This window comes from Perognathus longimembris, chromosome 2, assembly GCF_023159225.1.
Source record: "Perognathus longimembris pacificus isolate PPM17 chromosome 2, ASM2315922v1, whole genome shotgun sequence".
Classification (NCBI taxonomy): Eukaryota; Metazoa; Chordata; class Mammalia; order Rodentia; family Heteromyidae; genus Perognathus; species Perognathus longimembris.
This window is the reverse complement of record NC_063162.1, coordinates 90,851,722-90,872,261: the sequence shown is the minus strand read 5'-3', so window position 1 is coordinate 90,872,261 and position 20,540 is coordinate 90,851,722. Positions and strand designations below refer to the sequence as shown.

Below are 20,540 nucleotides of genomic sequence, written 5' to 3'. Positions count from 1 at the left end.
TCTTTAATATCACCCAGCCTTTAGCTCTATATTGATTGCACACCCAATATGAAGTAAGTAGAGGTATTATGTAGGGAAAATTTATCCATTATGCCATGAGAAAGTATTTCTACTATCTCTCACCGTGGAAGACTGTCTACAAAATTTGTCTTTAAGACTTTTCTCTCATATATAATTATCCACTGTAAAGTCAATTTGCCCCCACATTGTGGATTATGTCTATAGCTTACATGGGCAAGGCCTAGTAATCCGCATTCGAACCCTTCTGTTTCTTCCTTTAAAAACAAAAGCAGGAAAATGAAGGAGAAGATAACAAGTTGGATGAGAAATGTACTTCCCTTACATATGAAACTGTAACCCCTCTGTACATCACTTTGACAATAAAGAAGAAAAAAAAAAGAAAATACTCATTAAAATATAAATAAAATAAAAAAACAAAGCAGGTGTTATCCAAGAAGCAGTCTGTCTCTGTCTACCTGTCCTTGAACTGACTACTTAAAGCTAGAACTACATGGGAAGTTAGGGCCTTTACAGTTTAAGTCTAGCACTTATTCTTCTCTCCAGCAAGGACTAAAAGGCCAGTATATGGAAAAGCTCATTATCTCCCTTTGACAGCTTGTCTTCCTGATGTCCCAGCTCATGCTGAGAACATCAACTTCCCAAATGCCAGTGCTAAAGCCAGCACCTAGGAAAATCCAAAGCCAAACTGCAGCATCATAGAACTCCTCATCCCTGACCTTTTCACAAAGCTTCCTCACAGCCTCCTCTTTGCTGATGCCAATGACACTAGAAAATGCTGGCTTGGCTGTGAAGAACAGGTAATGTCTGCTGACATTTCCTGTGTGACCAACATTTGGTTAGAGCGCCCTGAATAACTTAGGCCTCTAAGGACTGCACCTTTGCTGATGATGCATAGACTGTGCCTTTTTGCTGAACTCACCAATCCATACTTTGGCTGAGATTTCAGCACTGAGGTGTGCATGTAGCAAGGCCTCTATAAAAACATATAACCTCTTGTCTTTACACAGAGTCATACAATACACAGCAATAATTAACCAAGATAAAAATGTGTGGTTGGTGCATAAGGCACTGAGTTCACAGTTCATATGCATATTATATTTCTGATATAACATTTTATATATTGTACAAATACATAAAATATCTATTTATTTTTAAATTGTTGACCTATACATTGAAATTTAAGCCTCTTCAAGTAAACTACACTTCCCAACTGTGGTGTGTGTCTATTTCTCAGACAATGTGTCAATTTCTAACATTCTTACAAATTTAGTTTCCCTTCTTAAGTTGCAAAGCACTTCCAAGGGAACTGAACTTTTAACAGTGGCCCCAAACTGAGCAGAATTCATAGTTTTGAAAGCGGAATGGAGAGAAAAAAAATAGGCTGTGTTGGGCCTTACATGCTGAATTTCACTGTCCAAATTCTTGAGCTACAAACCAATGAGCATTACCTGATAGGATATAATTTTTCTGATGATATCCCTCTGGTTTCCTTCAAACCATTCCACAGCCCCTTATGCCTTCTGGAGACAACAGATGCCTTACACTCTGCTTTTCTAGCTACTGAGCTATGGGCAATGCAGGGACATGTGATGACACTTTGTTACATTTGTATGGAGCTTGTGCTTTTATTATTAAGTCTAGCTAGCCTGCAGGACTGTGGGAAATCCTTGTAGAACTGATTTTGAAAAATGTATGATTAGTTATTTCAGAATACTCCAAGACACATAATGTGTACATTTCTCTAGATGCTACAATTTGACTTATTGACAGTTCATGCTGAGATACATAAAATAAAAACTGATACTTTTCTTTCTTTGAACCAGGAGCTGAAGCTAATTTTATTATGAAAATTCATCCTTTGAAGAAATATCCTGTGGATCTTTATTATCTGGTTGATGTGTCAGCATCAATGCATAATAATATAGAAAAATTGAATTCTGTTGGAAATGACTTATCTAGGAAAATGGCGTTTTTCTCCCATGACTTCCGTCTTGGATTTGGTTCATATGTTGATAAAACTGTTTCACCATATATTAGCATCCACCCAGAAAGGATTCATAATCAATGCAGGTATTGGAATTATTGTGGGTACTAATAGATTGTTTTCTTATTCAATCTCATTTTTTATTCTATGAAGAATTTACCAGAGTATAGAATTCTGTTTTATAAATCAGAATCCAAAACATATGAGCAAGAGGGTTGTTTCTATCTGAAAACTTTTCTTTGCAGCCTGGGTTTTATATATTCTATTTCTTCAAATATTATTTCTTCACTTTACATCTAAATAATACTGACATAAATAATACTAACATATAAGTAATACTGACATAAACTCTAGATAACCTTCTAATGATAATGCTACTATGTTTGCAAATACCTTTTGTGGAAATGCTTAATTTCTTCTTTTGCTTTGCTTCAAAATTGTTGAGTTCAAGACTGATAAAATTTCAAGTGTTTATCAAGTTGATTATCTACCTGTCCATCTCTGTCACAATTATGTGTTTTTTTTTTAATGATGTGACCATGAAAAAAGCACAGCTATCTCATAAAGTGGGTCAAAAGATGAGAAATTGATGGTTTAGAAAGAGCCCATTTTCTTATCATTTTGCCATTCTGATTCTAAATAGTACTTGTCCCACAATGAAAAGAGAACAAATCTTAGGTATGCAAGTTCCCTCATGTTATCACATTTAGCATATTCAATTTTCAGAGAAATAAATCTGTATAATTATTGTTACCACAAATTGCTCAAATCATCTTCTATTACACATTACAATTTGCCCAAACTACTGTTATCCATCTATCATATCAGAATAGACCTGATTAATCCCCTAGTGGCATTTCATCAGCTTCCTCCGACCTTTTTTTTATGTATTTTTCTTTTGGACACCAGGTCTCACTGTGTATCCAAGACTGACCTTGAACTGTGATCTCCTGCTGCAGGCTCCCAACTGCTGGGATTACAAACCTATGTCATCATGCCCAGCTTGAACCTTCTCTTGAAGGTGATTTTACTTCATTCAAGAAGGATGACTTTTGCTTTCTGAGTTATCAGGAAATTATCAAATCAGTTTTCATGAATTTTAATAGCTCATTGTAATTCTTCCCCTAACATCATTAAAAACAAACAAAGAAACAGTGAGAGTTAGGTTCTGATGACTCATGCCAGTAGTCCTAGCTACTCTGGAGGCTGAAATCTGAGAATCACAGTTCTTTTTTGCTTTTGTTTTTGTTTTACAGTTACATACATAAGGTAGTGAGTACATTTCTTGTCAAACTTGTTACCTCCTCCCCCTTCCTCATTTTTCTCCCGCCTTTCCTCCTTGCCAATCCTCCTCCCCATCCCAGAGTTGTACAGTTAATTTCCAACATATCCTTTCTTTTTTTTTTTTAAATCTTCCCTATGGTTCTTGTCTTCAATTAATGACAGAAAAAGCATGAAGGGGCACTATGGCTCAAGTGGTAGAGGGCTAGCCTTTAGCAAAAGTGAGCTCAGGGATAGTACCCAGGCCCAGAGATTGAACCCCAGGACTGGAAAACTAAAACACACACACACACACACACACACACACACACACACACACACACACACACACAACAGTGAGAAACAATAATGTAGCTCAGCTAATTCTCACAAATATTTCCCAAAATGTGATTCTCTGTTATATTTTTGGCCAACTGTAATAGGAAATTACTCCAAATTCTTATATTCCTCTTTACTATCACTTTGAATAGTTCTAGTTATCTCATATTAATGAATATATTTAATTTCTTCATTTTTAGAACATCAAACATAGCTTTATTTCCAACTCCAAGGAATGTTCATCAATATTAAATTTATCTCTAATTTTACAGATTTTTGTGTTATTAAATTTCCCTACTCCCTTCCTTCCAAAATCTACTTCTTTCTCATTCTAACTGGATAATTTTAGCTATATTCTGAAACTTTCAAGGTCACATAGAAAGACACGGTCTGCATTTCTTTTCCAATTCAGTGACTACAATTTAGACTGCATGCCTCCCCATGGCTACATCCACGTCCTGTCCTTGACAGAAAACATTACTGAATTTGAAAAGGCAGTTCATAGACAAAAGATCTCTGGAAACATAGATACCCCTGAAGGAGGGTTTGATGCCATGCTTCAGGCCGCTGTGTGTGAGGTAAGATGTGTGAGGTCATTAAGGATTAGAGTGCTCTGCTTGGGTGCAATGCTCTGAAAGAATGGAGGGATCTTCTTTTCTCCCTGACCTATGAGGTGAAACCTAGTTTGGAAGAACGTGTACTACTCTGACAGTGTACTCATCACAGATATAACTAACTTTGTACAGAGTTGGGACAGAGGAGCAAAACTGGGTGAGGAATAAAACTGTGAAAGGATTATAAACAAACAAATGTCAAGAGCAGCTTGAGCAAGTGGATGTATCTTCCAAAGGGGTTGTTCATCCCATGGGAGAACCATGTTGTCCACATACATCATGTGTTGTCCTGCTTAAAACCTAGCTTACACTTCCTCTGGTGCAACACTGCAGTTGGTGACCCAATGACTGTGGTGAAATAGAGGATGTACAGATAAGTGTGGGTCCTGTTAAGGAAGCAGCTTTGAACTTTTCCACGTCTTTCAAGCCTAGCTTCATGTTTGTCAGTTCAAATGTGTCATTTTCTTAAAGCGAAGACCACAGGACAGACCCCTGTGATTAGACAAGGTCTAATTATACATTTTCATTTCAAGAGTCACATTGGATGGCGAAAAGAAGCTAAAAGATTGCTGCTGGTGATGACAGACCAGACATCTCATCTTGCTCTTGATAGCAAATTGGCAGGCATAGTGGTGCCCAATGATGGAAATTGCCACCTGAAAAACAATGTCTACGTGAAGTCAACAACCATGGTAATGTAGCAAAAATTCCATTCTTGGGGCTGGGGATATAGCCTAGTGGCAAGAGTGCCTGCCTTGGATACACAAAGCCCTAGGTTCGATTCCCCAGCACCACATATATAGAAAACGGCCAGAAGCGGCGCTGTGGCTCAAGTGGCAGAGTGCTAGCCTTGAGTGGGAAGAAGCCAGGGACAGTGCTCAGGCTCTGAGTCCAAGGCCCAGGACTGGCCAAAAAAAAAAAAAAAATTCCATTCTTAGTGATGACTCTTTGGGTGAAATCACAAGCTTGAATTTGCAATCCAGTTGTTCTTGCCCAGGAAATTATAGATAAGAGACAGACACAGTGACAAGATAAATCATAGAAGGAAATGTATGGAGCAATACAGCCTGTAAATGATACTCAAGAAAACTGGTGGCTAAAATCTTTGGTAGCATTTAATAGATGACTCTTTTTTTCTTCTGTGCTGGCACTAGGACTTGATCTTTGGGCCTCATGTTCTCACTTAGCAGTTTCCTCAAGAACGGTACTCTACAACTTAAGCCACATCTCCACTTCTGAGTTTTAGCTAGTTGATTATAGATAGTCTCATGAACTTTACCTGCCTTGGTTGGCTTTGTATCAAGATCCTTAGATCTCAGCTTCCTTAGTGGCTAGGATTACAGGTGTGAGTCACCAATGTCTGGCTAAATTACTCTTGGATGACCTACAAGACACTGTACAATTTTTAAACTAAAAATAGCTTACTTTTTGTCATTCATGCATCTAGAAAGGAAACAAGAGAATGCCTTCACTTTGTACGAATAGACTAGTTCTACAGGGTTGATATCTACAACCATATTAAAGAGAGATTGAAAAATAGCAATTGGTCTGGAAATCTTTCCAGTCTAGTAGATAAAACCTAAATGGGGAAGGAAAGGAAACCAAAACAAGGGATGTTGTCTATTGGGTTCTCTTTTCCTGCTCTGGAGCTTACTTTTGTAGGGGGTGGGGGCTAGGGAGGTTCTCTTTTAGCTGAGGAATAAATGAATTGCTGCCTGAAGGTTAGCAAAAGCTCTGGCTCATATTTTTAAATATAATCTTTTAGAAACATATCTTCCCAAGCATTAGCTCATTCTAGATATGAAAATGAACAACAAAATTTCATTTGTTTCTGAACTTGGCACCTATTTATACATTCTCCAAATGTTAGAACAGAAATCATCAGACTTTCTCAGTTCATGGGTCCTGCTAGTCTAAGAAGTTCTTTTCAAGGTGCCACTGGGGAAAAGGAAATGCCTAAACATTGCAAAGTCCAAGTAACTTACTTGATTTTGTGTTAGCAACTTTGTAACCAGTTAAGAAATAATAGAAGTGGATATATAGATATGCCTTCATGTCACTTTTAGTAAATTACTCTTTAACACAAACTTATCACATCTTATATTCATTTTTCCTCTTCACATTGCCTTTTCACACTGACCTGTATGGCAAAGTTACAATTTCATTTAGAGGAATAGAGCCAAATGTGATCTTAAATATGCAAGCTACGTCTAACTGGTCATTTCTAGTTACCTGGCAAATACTTGTGTTGTTTCTCTTCAAAATTTAAACTATTTCTTCTGGATACTGGTGGCTCAAGCCTTTAGCTACTCAGGAGGTTGAAATCTGAAGTTTGGGCTTCCTGCTGTGAGACTCATATCTCCAATTAACCAGCAAAAAGTCAGAAGTGTAGCTGGGTCTCAGCCTTGAGCAAAAAAGCCAAAGGACAGCACCCAAGCTCCAAGTTCAAGCTCCATACTGGTACAAAAAGAAACCACTTGAACTATTCTGTGCCACCTTTGAGCATGTATGTGGTTCCCAAAGCTATCTTGCCCATGGTTTGGAAATTAGAGTATATTAGAAGCATATGTGTTATGCTGAAGTTGCTGTGGTTTCCATGTGTAAAATTCAAATAGATCACCAACTTATCTAACAGACTCCATCATAATTTCATAGTTGAGGCAGGCAATTGATTTACCACATAAAGCAAGTTCAATCATGGTTACCATATTTATAAACTAGAATTTGGGTTTATGTGAATGATATTTCACCTCCTATTAATTCTCTCCCATAGTCTCACTTTGTGCTAGCAGATCCGCCTACTTCTACTTAGTCATTTCTTATCTGTTCTGCTTCCTAGCTAACCTCTTTTTTTTTAAAAAAAAATCTGAGATAGAATTCTAATTCATTCAATGGAAGTGAGAGGAGGAGACAGGAGGAATTACTCTTTGGGAAGACAAAGGGAAAGATTTTTTTCCTTAAGAAAAATAACAATGGCATGCATGCCTTATAATTTACATTATTCTTTTTAAGTTTCTCCAAGGTCATCATCCTTCCACAAGTGCATTTGAAAAGTGCATTTAAAAACTGTTGCTCATTTAGAGGTGATTCCTTGAGGAAAAAAAAAAAGACATTTATTTCCTAACAGAACTCTTTCATGTCATAGAACCTTGAACATAAATGATGATTTTGGAACAATTTTAGACAGTGTTTGACTCCTTGTGATATCAGAAAATTAAACAATTTATCATCTGCTTCTTTTAAATTCTTAGTCATTATCCCAAATATTTAAAGGAATGATCTACCCACATGCCACTGGAGTATAGATTAAATAAACTAAAGAGAAATGTGCCTGTCATAGCTTAGATGATGACTTTTATTTCTACTATCTCAGGACTGTGTTTTAAAATACAAGAATTCCCAGTCCTCTTAAAAATAAAAGAAACTAAAGCATTTTTACTAATCACTTAATTATGTACTTACATAGAAAAGATGCACTATTATCCTAAAGTCTCCTGTATCTGAGAAGACCTTGACCCTGACTCTTGTCAGGCATATAGATATAGTTCTTGACAGGTGTGCATCTTAAAGTGACCCCTCCTCCTCATCTTTTCTGCTTAGGCTAATAGAAAGGATTCTAAAATTTCTACAAATTAGAGAACTAATCGATCACTCTACTTTCTAGTTTTATCTCCAGCAGCCAAAATTCACATGTCAGGAAGCTTCTCATTTGAGAATTTAGTTCTTTTTTTTTTTTTTTTTTGTCCAGTCCTGGGCCTTGGACTCAGGGCCTGAGCACTGTCCATGGCTTCCTTTTGTTCAAGGCTAGCACTCTGCCACTTGAGCCACAGTGCCACTTCTGGCCGTTTTCTGTATATGTGGTGCTGGGGAATCGAACCCAGGCCTCATGTATACGAGGCAAGCTCTCTTGCCACTAGGCCATATCCCTAGCCCCGAGAGAATTTAGTTCTTTCCATCATGTAATTGATGTAATTATTTTTAAACTATTATATTTCTGAATTACAGGGACCCTAGTTCTATTTGTATGCATAGTTACTGAAGGTCAATGTGAACTCTAGACAAATATCAACTACCTTTCATCATGTAAATTGACTGAAAGTACTGTGGCAACCTGGTATACAGCATCAAATTTATGTATACAATAAAAATTGAAGGTAAAAAAAAGCTAAGCAAAATTTGCCTGAGGATAGACAACTAAAAAGTTGATCAATTGTATGTGTGAGGTCATATCATCTCATTCTTATATTAAATTCTCTATTCTTGACCAAAATGTCACAGAAGCTCCCAACTTAAAAGTAGAAAAAAGTAGGTCAACAATGTCTTGAGGTCATTTGTGTTCTAACATTCTAATTATAGTCTTAACCTACAAAGTATAAACCAGATGTTCTGGTTAATATCAATTACAAAATAAGATATAATTTAAGAGAATACGTTTTTAGGTATTGTTAGCATTTGTTCATGAGTGTTGTATGGCTGAATAAATTCCATTTTACACTGTTTTTCTTTTCCAGGTTCAGTGCCAGAATATAAAACCTGAGTAGTAATGCAGCTTAATAATTGTACCAATAGTAATTAAAGTATAACATCCCTTCTCAGGTGATAGTCCATACAAAATTGTTCATGATGTAGAAAATAGGTTATTAATATTGAGAGCCTGGACTTCCATCCTGTCTCCCCACCAGCTCCTTCAGGGCTATTCTGAACCTTTGTCAGAGGCCTCCCAGAAGCCATTCATTCATCTCCCCTTGGCAGAAGCCAAGAATAGCACAAAGGTCTTTGGTTACAATGAAGAGGGGAGACCAAGGATCCAGTATGTGGTAGTCACCCAGTGAACCTGATCAATGAGATATTTTCAGATGCTGCTGATTTTCAGGCTGAACAGAGAGATTCAAATAGTCAAGAGCCAACCGAACTCACACTGTGTGCAGGAATGCATGTGACATATTTACTAGTATTCTCTAGTTTAAGCAGCTTGATAATTGCTTTTCCACATCACTTTTTATGTGTCCCAAAGTAATATGGTCCATTTGTCTTCAAGATTTCTCTCATATACCTCCTTCAAAGTTTCCATGGTCCACCTCCTTGGTAATTCCTTTCCGTGCAACCTCAGCAGGATAGGCTGGTTGCCCAAGGGATCAGTATCCTAGCTGATCAGCATGAAAGCACTGAGGTAGCATTGCCAAAGGGACTTACTCAAGACTTAGCTTCCATGGCTAAAAATAGTCCTCATTGCTTGTGTCTCTTCTCATGAAACTGACTTTGCTGACTACTCAGCTCTTCACAGGCTGTTTAGGAAGCCTTCCTTTCTATTACATAAATGGTTTAACTTTTCCAGAAACACAAAGAAAGAAAGAAAGATTAGAAACCTACTAATTCAATCCACAACTTTGTGACTTTGTTGTAAGATAATGGTAATCTTTTTTGTATGTGGTTGTAGTACTGAGATTTGGAATCCAGGGCCTCACTTGCTTGGCTCATTTATGCAACCAGCACTCTACCACTTGAGCCACACCTGGCTTTTTTGCTGGCTATTTTGGATATACAATCTCATAGACTTTTGTTCTTAGGCTGGATTTGAACCTCAATCCTCCAGATCCCACCCTTTTAACTAGCTGCAATTACAGTTATAAGCCACTGGCACCTAGCAATAAGTATAATCTTTTATTAAAGAAATTTCTCTGATAGGTTTGTTGCACTGTAACTTAGAAACAGTTTTTCAGCTTCAAAAAGAATGAACCCGTTTTTTCTGTTTCTTAGTTTTTTTGTCTTAAAGACATAGTAATAAAAATAACTAACTCATTGAGCACCTTTATATGCCAGGCAATTAATTTAACTAGAAAGTTAAAAAGTCAGTGCGCATGTTGTTGAGAAATATCATTGATATCTCTTGGGGCTTTAAATGGCTAGCAAAATGCCTGCCTCAGCTTCCTGCTTACTGAACTATCTACTTTAAATTGTAAACACTAGTCATTTTATGAGATGCAATTTGAATGCTTCTCATGTTCTCAGAAAAGTAGCCAGGAAATGATTTCTCTGAACAATATCTAACTGAATTTAATTTTAATTGAAAGCAAACGTTGCATGCAAAAAATCACCTATCACAGCCTTGCAGGAAGCTGGCTCTGCCTCCATAATACCTCTGGAGTGAGACGGAATGGAGGTTAGACAAGCAAGCACAGTCAAATTCAAGTTTGATGTCAATGCTTATGCAATGCAATGTTCTAATTAAATCACATGTTTTGGTTAAGTTGTATTTAAGTAGATTTTTTCATATTTTTTATCATAAAGCTTACAACCTGGCATCAGTGGCTTACATTTGTAGTCCTAACTATTCAGGAGGCCAAGATCTAGAGGATCTAAGGATCAAAGCCAGCCTGGATAAAACAGTTTACTAGAATCCAACTCCAAAAGTAACCAGAAAAAAGAAAGTCATTTTAGAAACATGGCTCAAGTGTTAGAGTGCCAACCTAGCAAACATGAGATCTTAAGTTCAAATTCTGCAGCCACAAAAATACAACTTTAGACTTTGTTAGTGCTTGCCTTCTTTCAGTAAGTAGTTTGATGACCACAATTCATATAGTCTGAGCAGAGGCCAAAAACTCAAACTCTTGAGGGGTCAGTTACAGTGTTAATAAGTGACAAAGTTCAATTAAAGCCTCAGTACCTTGCTCCAGGAATACTTCTTTCCAGAGCAGGGCCTGCAGTACACACCAAGCAGTGTGACATCATAACATGGGCCTGTATTCATCATTAATCTGGCCTTAATCTGTCCACCAGAATGACAGAATGATGGTGGACAACTTTTACACAACAGTGTGTTATTAAGTGTGAAGGGGTCAATGTTCGTGTTCATGGTTGTTTTATAGCTATGGTGACTGGATCACAGAAAAGTTAAGACCACTGCCCAGTAATGTAATGTGTTAGTCATCATTCCACCCTTATTTAAAAACATACCTGAGACAACCAAGTTGTAAAGAGGAAAAGGTTACTATGATTTACATCTTTGGACATTCTAATCTGTGACTGGGTACCACCATGGCTTTGAGCTTCTGGCATCTCATCATGATAGAAGCCCAGAATGAAGAATGCCGTTCATCTAGTGGCAAGGGAGAAAAAAAAAAAAAAGAGAAAAGAGACCAGGGTTCCATCATCTCCTCAAAAGGCACACCCCCAAATACCTAAACTCCTTCCTTTAGGCTTCACCTCTATGAGGTTCCATACCTCCAGTAACTCCACAGGTTGAGGACCAAGCCTCAAACACATAGGCCATTGGGGAAATTTTAAGATTCAAATGGCAGTACATAGCTAACTATTGCAGAGCCCAGTTCTGTTTCCAGTGTGATTCTTAGCTGGAGGTATTTTACCTTCCAGAGGACAGAGTATCATGACTAAGGGCACTTTGGCTGTCACAGTTTAGGAAAGGAGCTGTACCCTCTAATGCGTAGAGTCCAGGGACACCGCTAACCACCACACAGGACATTCCTTAGAATATCCAGCACAAAATGTCCACGATTCAGGAGCCCTGGTCTGCAGAAACCATTGTATTGCCATGTACTCAGAAAATAGGCTGTTTGGATGTGTACAGATGGACAGCATATATATATACCTTATGATTTTCACCTCTCAATGAAACTCTCCTGCCAATTCAAGTTGCTGCTCCTTCTTAAATACTTTGTTGTTCAACACTAAATGTTCTAAATTATCTTATCAAATGATATCACTAATTTTACTGGAGATGAAGAGAATCTTGAGCACTTCCCTTCAGTCACCTAGAAAGACGTTAATATTCTTACATTAAATTCTACCATTTCTCTCTTTGCAGTTATCTCTTCAACTGAAGTTGCTCCCAATGAATCTTTCTACCTCCTCCTCATTCCGACATTTATAAGTTACTTCCCACAGCCTTAATTACTCCGCAGCTGTCCTGACATGGTGCTTTTCCTTCTCCCTTTTGCCCCTGAAATGTGTGCTATCTCTAATAATGATTTTTAGAATCTAGAGGAGCAATGTGTAATGGAGTAGATGGGAGGGGAGGTGTATTGAGGGATAGTGAAATCATAAGCCCAGGACAGCTGCCTGAGAGGGAAAGTGTTCTGCTAGCAGAATAAAAGGCATGAAAGATAAAATGCTTAGAAGATGACATGGTTCATGGAGGAAAGGGGAAGGGGCTTCTGAAAGAGCTATTAATCCATAAGCTTCTTGTCAACAGTGGTATGCTCAACATCTGTTGTACATTTATAATTTTTAAAAAATTAGCCTCAAGGTATTGGAATTTTCTTTGAAAACAGATTTCTCTCTGGGGTTCAAAAATGTGTGCTTTCAAGTCTAACATTCTTGATTCTACTTTTTAATGCACTTTCTGAACAAATTAGAGCATTCTAGATTCGAATTGCATATACTTTTGGTCAATACGATTTCCTATTTTCAAAAGGAAAAACAAATTAAGGAAAAAGACTCCCATTTGCAATGTTTGCCTTTACATATGAAACATTGGTTTTGGAATGTTTGCTTGATATGTCTAAGTGTACAATTATTTTGGATACATAGGCTAGCCAGGCACCAATAGTTCATGCCTATAATAGTAGCTACTCAGATTGGAGGTCAGTCCAGACAGGAAAGTCTGTGAGACTTTTACCTCTAATTAGCCAAGAAAGCAGAAAATGGAGTTGTGGCTCAAGTGAAGGAGCTCGAGTTACAAGCAAAAAAGCTCTGGGACAGGTCCTAGCCCCTGAGTTCGAATCGAGTATCAATGCTCCCATCCTTCCCAGAAAAAAGCCCATGGGAATAATGTTCTTGAAATATAAATGGCTTTAAAAATTAAGAAGATTAAGTCCTTGGCAAACTGTAATTATTTGTGGTCAAAGCAAAATATTTGAAAATCAGTTTTTGACATTAAGACAATGTTCCCAGAATTGCTAGATTCACATTGTCTCTATTCTCTTTAATTTACTAGGATTGCACAAGTTGTCATAAGCCTATTTCAAGATTATGTGAGGTTTTCACCTTGGGGTTTTTGTTTTGTTGATGCCTATACTGGAGCTTGAAATAAGGTCACCTCACACTTGTTTGGCTTTTTCCCTCAAAGCTGGTAATCTACCACATAAGCCACACCTCCATTTCCAGATTTTTGCTAACTAGAAATGAAAGTTTCCCAGATTTGTCTACCTGTGCTGGCTTCAAACTTTGATCCTCAGATCACAGGGTCCCAAGTGGCTAGGATTTAAGGGCATAAGCCACCAGCACTTGGCCAGATTGTATATTTTAGCAGAAATAGGAAATTTTCTTTTATTACTTTATTCTTCTCCTCTAGCATAGATTTATTTTAGTAAAACAGAATGAAATATAGAGCAGTAGGAAAGGAAGAAGAAACATACCCTGCCCTCCATCTGCAGGAAATGAAAATGAATAAGACACTTTCTATTACTTTTAACTTAGACTCTTTAGAATTGCTTTAGGCAGAATATTTCTTTTGCATCCATGTGAAAATGGTTTCCAAACTTTTTCATAAGTTGAGTTTCACATCACACTTACATGCAACTGAAGAAAGTTTGTTGTTCTACAATAACAAATACAGATATTATCTATATCATTTTATTTCTAAGTAAAAGAATATGGGCTATGTTTTGCCTGGGATTGGAACCCAGAGCCTTATGCATGCTAAGCACATGTTCTTCCCTGAGCCTCACCCTCAGCTCTGGCAGTATTTTTTTTCAATAGAACACTGTCTATGTTGGGTCTGTATATATAAGTGTAAAATGTGGGCCACGGAACTTTGGCTGTAGTAAAACCAATTAACTTAGATGCTTCCCTTAGTTGCCACAATACTGGGATGTTAACCAACTTACCACAATTTTATTTATTTTCTTATAGCCCACTTTAATTTGAGGCCAAACTACTATATAACAAAAGACCCCAGAATTTGGAAATTTGCAGATTCCCAACCATAAGCAAATGGCATGTAACTTTAAAAACAAAGTTCCTTACATCTTTCCATCACAGACTTTAGGAATAGGTGCTGATAAATTCAGTAAAGAGATAAAATTATCATTGGTACTTTAAATGGAAGCAATTAGTCAGTTAGTAGGACTGGTCCTTATTCTGGAAAAATGAAATAATAATTTGTCAGTTGACTGAAATATATATTACGTAGTATGTGTGTGTGTGTGTGTGTGTGTGTGTGTGTGTGTGTGTGTGTGTCCAGTCCTGGGGCTTTAACTCAGGGCCTGAGCACTTTCCCTGGCTTTTTTTTGCCCAAGGCTGGCATTTTACCTCTTGAGCCACAGTGCCACTTCTGGCCTTTGCTGTTTATGTGGTATTGGGGAATCGAACCCAGGGCTTCCTGCATGCTAGGCAAGCACTCTACTGCTAAGCCACATTCCCAGTCCAGTTGACTGAAATAAATTCCTGTATTATCAGTGTGCTAAATTACCTTTTGATTTTGTTATTTTGAATCCAATAATAATCTAGAAGAAATCCCAATGTCTTGTGCACTGTGGTGAATCTAGCCGGCTGCATCTTTCTAAGTTGTAGATTTTTTGCAAAGATTTGATTGATTTGATTTTCATACTGCAGAAGAATTTAAGTCTCTAGTAAAATGCCAACCCTTCCAAATTAAGTACATTTTTTATGTAATTCATGTGATTTTCTTCATAAATGTTTGGATATACATTTAATTCCCTTCTTTATTTCATTATATATCGCAGGAACATCCCTCACTGGGTCAACTTTCAGCAAAACTAATAGACAACAACATTAATGTCATTTTTGCAGTTCAAGGAAAGCAGTTCCATTGGTATAAGGTATGTTCACTTCAAAAGCTAAAAATTTGGTAGGCATTCTGGAAGTATTGCACATTATATAATCAAAGCTTATTGCTATATTACTGTAAGTGTACTTTACAGTAACTTAAGTTACCATGTAGACATAAATCCTATGTAGGGGGGCTGGGAATATGGCCTAGTGGCAAGAATGCTTGCCTCATATACAAGAAGCCCTGGGTTCAATTCCCCAGCACCACATATATAGAAAACGGCCAGAAGAGGCGCTGTGGCTCAAATAGCAGAGTGCTAGCCTTGAGCAAAAAGAAGCCAGGGACAGTGCTCAGGCCCTGAGTCCAAGCCCCAGGACTGGCCAAAAAAAATAAAAAATAAAATAACTAAAAATAAATCCTATGTAGGTTTGTAACACAGAGGACCAGGGCAAATGGTAAATACCAAATGCTATTTGAGAATTATAGTCAATACACACATGAGCACAGTTTTATATGGTGCTACTCAATGTGGCAATGGTAGGCAAGCCTTTTATTAAGTCAAAGGCATTTCACATTCCACATTCCATCACTGTGTTTTTTGTTTTGTTTTGTTTTCAATACAAGAGTTTGACTTCAGAGCCCCATGCTAAATAAATGCTCAAACACTTAACACATCGGTTTTTGCTTTAGTTATTTTTCAGATAGAGATTTGTGTTTTTGCCCAAAACTAGCCTCAGACCACAATCCTACTGCTATGCCCCCTATGTAGCTGGTATTACAGATGCATACTTACCACCGAGCCTGGTTAATTGTTTGAGATAGGGTCTTGGTAACTTTTAACCTGAACTGCAGAACTCCTGATCTCTGCTTCCCAAATAACTGACATTACAGGCATTAGCTGCCTCCACACCCAAATTGTATCTTCACCTTTAGTGTCTATAAGCTACTTTTACTGGGGTCTTTGGGGCTGTACTAGTAAGTTAAAGCTGGAGAGTGCAATACTATTTGCACATCTAGCTTTGGTCTAGGCTGTCCAAAGCCTTTATGCATATGAATAATCTCAGCAGGGTGCAGAATCCTTTGTGGCAGGTGAGACTCAGCACAGTAGACAGGTGCTGCAGTGGCACTGTGGCATGCCATCAAATCCAGAACCGAGGATGGTTCCTCCATGTCTTTGCTGTTGTTTCTTTCCATGGTATTTTAGAATCTCCCATGAAATTCCATTTTCTTAGTTTCCATGGCAATGTGATGCCCTCACTTTTATTATGCATCACTGTGAACTTGGAGGCTTTATCTCCTTTGCTATCTTTGCTTCTTCCGTATACATCCCTCTCAGTAGCCAGGCTCCAGTACTGTTTATTTTTATTATACGTACTTATTTGCTTTCAGTACTGGGATTTGAACTCATGGCCTGACATTGAACTCAGCTTTTTAGGCTGGTGCTATATTACTTAACTCAGAGCTCTAGTCCTGCTTTTTGATGGGCTTTTTGGAGATGAGCTCTAACAGTTTTATTTATTCATTTATTTATTTTTGTTTATTTATTGCACAAAGCTGCTGTGCCCTTTACCAGTTTAACCTCATAATTAACCTTCTATTTACCATCCCAGAGCACTATTTTAGTTATATCATTTCTTCTTTTGAAAGTGTATAATGAAACTATAATAACCTGCTCTTTGAAATGGATATGCTATGGAAGCATTTTCCAGTGTAAAAACAAAACACATTTTAATTTAACAACAAATCAACATCTACTTGGTCCAAACTAAATGGCCCAAACCACCTTAATAATAGCAGGAATTGCTAGCTTCCATTTACTGAGTAATTAGCTTTTGCCAGGTACTGAGTTTAGAAGCATTAATTATTCTACTCTCTTAGTTACTTATAACAATGAGGGCTGTGTATTTATTATGCCCATTTTAACATGAAGAAATATGAAGGGGGATTAATTGCTTGCCCAAACCCTGCTCTCTTAACCTCTAAACTGCATGGTTGACTTTCAAACACGATGAGGCTTTTAAAAACTTTGCTTCCTCTTTCTCTGTGACTTTCTCTGTGCCTTTTTTTTATAATGTTAATAGCTCTAACTGGTTCTCTTCAATCCTTTGTAAATTTCATAAACTATAAACCGGATTTATTATTAACTGAACTGTGCACCAAATCAGTATGTTCCAAGCCTGACCATCCACTGAGAGTCCTGTTTTGCAGTCAGCAAGACTACTGCCCAATAATTCTACTTTGCCAGTCTTGGGGCTTGAACTCAGAGACTAGGCTCTGTCCCTGAGCTTCTTTTGCTTAAGGCTAGCACTCTACCACTTGAGCTATGGTTCCCCACTTCTTGCTTTTTCTGTTTATCTGGTACTGAGGAATCAAACCCAGGGTTTCATGCCTGCTAAGCAAGCACTCTGCCACTAAACCACCTTCCCAGCCCTATGTTTATTTTTTTTAATTTTTATTATTAAACTGATGTACAGAGAGGTTACAGTTTCATACATTAGGCATTAGATACATTTCTTGTACTGTTTTTTACCTTGTCCCTCATTCCCCCCTTCCCCTCCCCCCTTTCCCTTTCCCCCCATGTATTGTTCAATTCATTTACACCAAACAGTTTTGCAAGTATTGCTTTTGTAGTTGTTTGTCTTTTTTTACCCTGTGTCTCTTGATTTTGGTATTCCCTTTCAATTTCCTCATTCTAATACCAATATACACAGTTTCCAATATACTCAGATAAGATACAGAGATAGTGTAGATACAACCACAGGAAGGGGGGTACAAGAAGATCATCAATAATAGCACAATTTGTCATAGCTAGAATCTGGAACCAACCCAGATGCCCCTCAGTAGACGAATGGATCAGGAAAATGTGGTACATACACACAATGGAATTTTATGCCTCTATCAGAAAGAATGACATTGCCCCATTTTTAAGGAAATGGAAGGACTTGGAAAAAATTATACTAAGTGAAGTGAGCCAGACCCAAAGAAACATGGACTCTATGGTCTCCCTCATAGGGAATAATTAGCACAGGTTTAGGCTAGTCACAGCAGAGGATCACAAGAGCCCAATAGCTATACCCTTATGAACACATAAGATGATGCTAAGTGAAATGAACTCCATGTTATGGAAACGATTGTTGTATCACTGTTGTAACTACTTTCAACGTGCTATGTGTAACTGTAGCTCCTATGTTTATTTTTTAATCACTCATCTTTCCCCTGAATTTTAACAGTATTATAATGCTTCCCTTATTCCATTCTCTACCTGACTACTAGGATGAACCATTGAGATCACAAGTATATCCATAGTCTTCCCTAAAGCAAAATGTGCCAAGGGCTAACTCTGAATGAGAGGACCAAATCTCTCATGTGGGAATATAAGACCAAGTGTCTTTGACTTGTCACTCTGGCTGCATTCCCTGAATCTTCTCTGCCAGCATTTGTCCTGCTCTGACCATCCTGTGTATGAGTGTTCACCAGGCATTCTATTCCTTTCCTGCTTCCTTTATTCTTGATACTCTCTTTCCTCCTCATACCTGGTAGCCATTTTTCTCTTATTTCACAAGCTCTTACTCACTTGTTAAGGCAGAGCTCATAGTGACGGCCCCCAGGAAACAGTGTACCACAGCCTTCCCAGCTCTGAAATGCTTGCTGGACATCCCTCCTAACAGACCTGGCACATCTCTACTGAGTCATATGAATGCTTTATGAAATAGACATTACAATACCTGTGGGATTGTAAAGATGGGAACTACTTGGTTTTGCAGTTTATCATCTCCAAAGTCAAATATAATAAGTATCAAAGTTCAAGTAAGTACAGACTCCTCACTCTCACCACAGTCAGATCAGTTTCCTCTCAGCTAGATGTTTAACCCTCTGCTCACTCCCATGATTTCCTAGAAATACCAAGAGTCCTCGTTACTACTGAGCTCTCTCCATTGTGAGTACCTGCCACACAGTGCTCTCTTCTCTCACTGTCACTTTTCCTCCTGTCTGGCTCCAAATGTACCAAACGTCATTCCACAGAACAGCATTTCTATAAAATACTTGTCTAAATTAAATGGTGGGGGGGGAAGCTTGGTAAACTTCCAAATTGCTGGCTTATCTTGAACATTTTAATTGGTAAATATACATTTTGGACCTCTAAGTGGAAGAAACAATTTGCAAAACTTCACCAATGTTTTTGCTTTCTGAAGCCTTTTCAAAAAGTTTAACAGGCTTTGAGGAGTACTGAGTTAAGGTCAATCACATTTGTAGATCATTGTGTAAATCTGGGTGCACATTCATTCACACACATGCATGCATGTGTCCACACACCACCACATCTGATGTATACCAGTTGGCTGCCCTGCTTGGTTACTTATATTTTCCAATCATAGTTTTTATTCATTTAATGGCTCATCTTCCATGATAACTGCCTGCCAAGTGTTGAATCTTTGATGATTATCAAACCCTTGCCTACTATTGTCACTCTGTAAACATTACTCATATGTATTCTAGGACCTTCTACCCCTTTTGCCTGGCACCATTGCTGGTGAAATAGAGTCAAAGGCTACAAATCTCAATAATTTGGTAGTCGAAGCCTACAAGGTATGTATATATCATATGTGATTATTTTTCTCCAAATAATCTTTTAAACCTCACTTCTGGAGGAAAGCACAAACTAGTGATGTATTATTTTGCTAGGAGTAGTAGAAAGATCAAAAGACCCGAAACTTGGAACTAAGCAGTAAGCCCTGCCTTTGCCACGAACTAATACAGTGTTGGGGAGAATCATTTCAGCTTTCTCTGTACCTGGCTTTTGCCATTGACCATGAATTTTTCAGATCAGAGGCATTGCAAATCTAATGCTCAATGAGTCACCAAGTCATAACTGCAGGAAGCTCTTTATTACCACAAAGTAGCAGAGTTTCCTATGTCATAAAGTAAGATATGCACAGGTTTGTTCATTTAATAGCTGCAATCTGTCAGGGAAAATACACTGCCTTTGGATATGAAAATTACTGGCAGGGCTCTGTGAAGGACACTATTTTCCATCATGTGATTGTTCTAGCAATTATTGTTGTTGGTCATGGGGCTTGAACTCTGGGCCTGGGCTCTGTTTCTGAGCTCTTTACCTCAAGGCTAGCACCCTACCACTTGAGCCACAGTGCCACTTCTGGTTTTCTGGTGGTTAATTGGACATAAGTGTCTCACGGACTTTGTTCTGCCTGGGTTGGCTTTGAACTTTGATCTCAGATCTCAGCCCCCTGAGTATATAGGATTACAGGTGTAATCATCTAACAATTTTGTCAAAATTCTTTGGCTGAAAGAATCACCTTACTAGATTCTGTATTTTATTAAATTGATGGCCATATGTTGTTATCATGGTTGTTTTGAAGAGTGGCTGACAGGAAGCAAAGAATAAAAAGAAATAATCATTCTCTCAGAACTGGGTATGCCTGAATATAATAAATGCTGTTATAATGTGACTATTCTTTCATGCTAACAGCCAGTCACTTTCCATCCATGCCTTCATTTAACCCTCACAGATGACCATAAGGCAGGTGTTACTACTCCCATTGAGTATTTGTGT

The 20,540-nt window shown here is 37.9% G+C and overlaps 1 protein-coding gene across 3 annotated transcripts in view; it reads left to right on the top strand.

The window, feature by feature from the left end:
- The window catches only part of Itgb8 (integrin subunit beta 8), an 83,857-nt gene that overhangs the window by 43,133 nt on the left and 20,184 nt on the right, over nt 1–20,540 (top strand). For 2 of the 3 annotated variants that reach the window (XM_048339720.1, XM_048339719.1), the window contains exons 4-8: nt 1,845–2,091; nt 4,017–4,182; nt 4,752–4,910; nt 14,922–15,017; nt 19,466–19,555. In XM_048339720.1, coding sequence (XP_048195677.1) covers nt 1,845–2,091; nt 4,017–4,182; nt 4,752–4,910; nt 14,922–15,017; nt 19,466–19,555 — 758 coding nt within the window. Of the gene's footprint in view, nt 1–1,475; nt 1,775–1,815; nt 2,092–4,016; nt 4,183–4,751; nt 4,911–14,921; nt 15,018–19,465; nt 19,556–20,540 lie in introns of those variants that run through there. The other variant, XM_048339721.1, reaches the window with a different exon arrangement.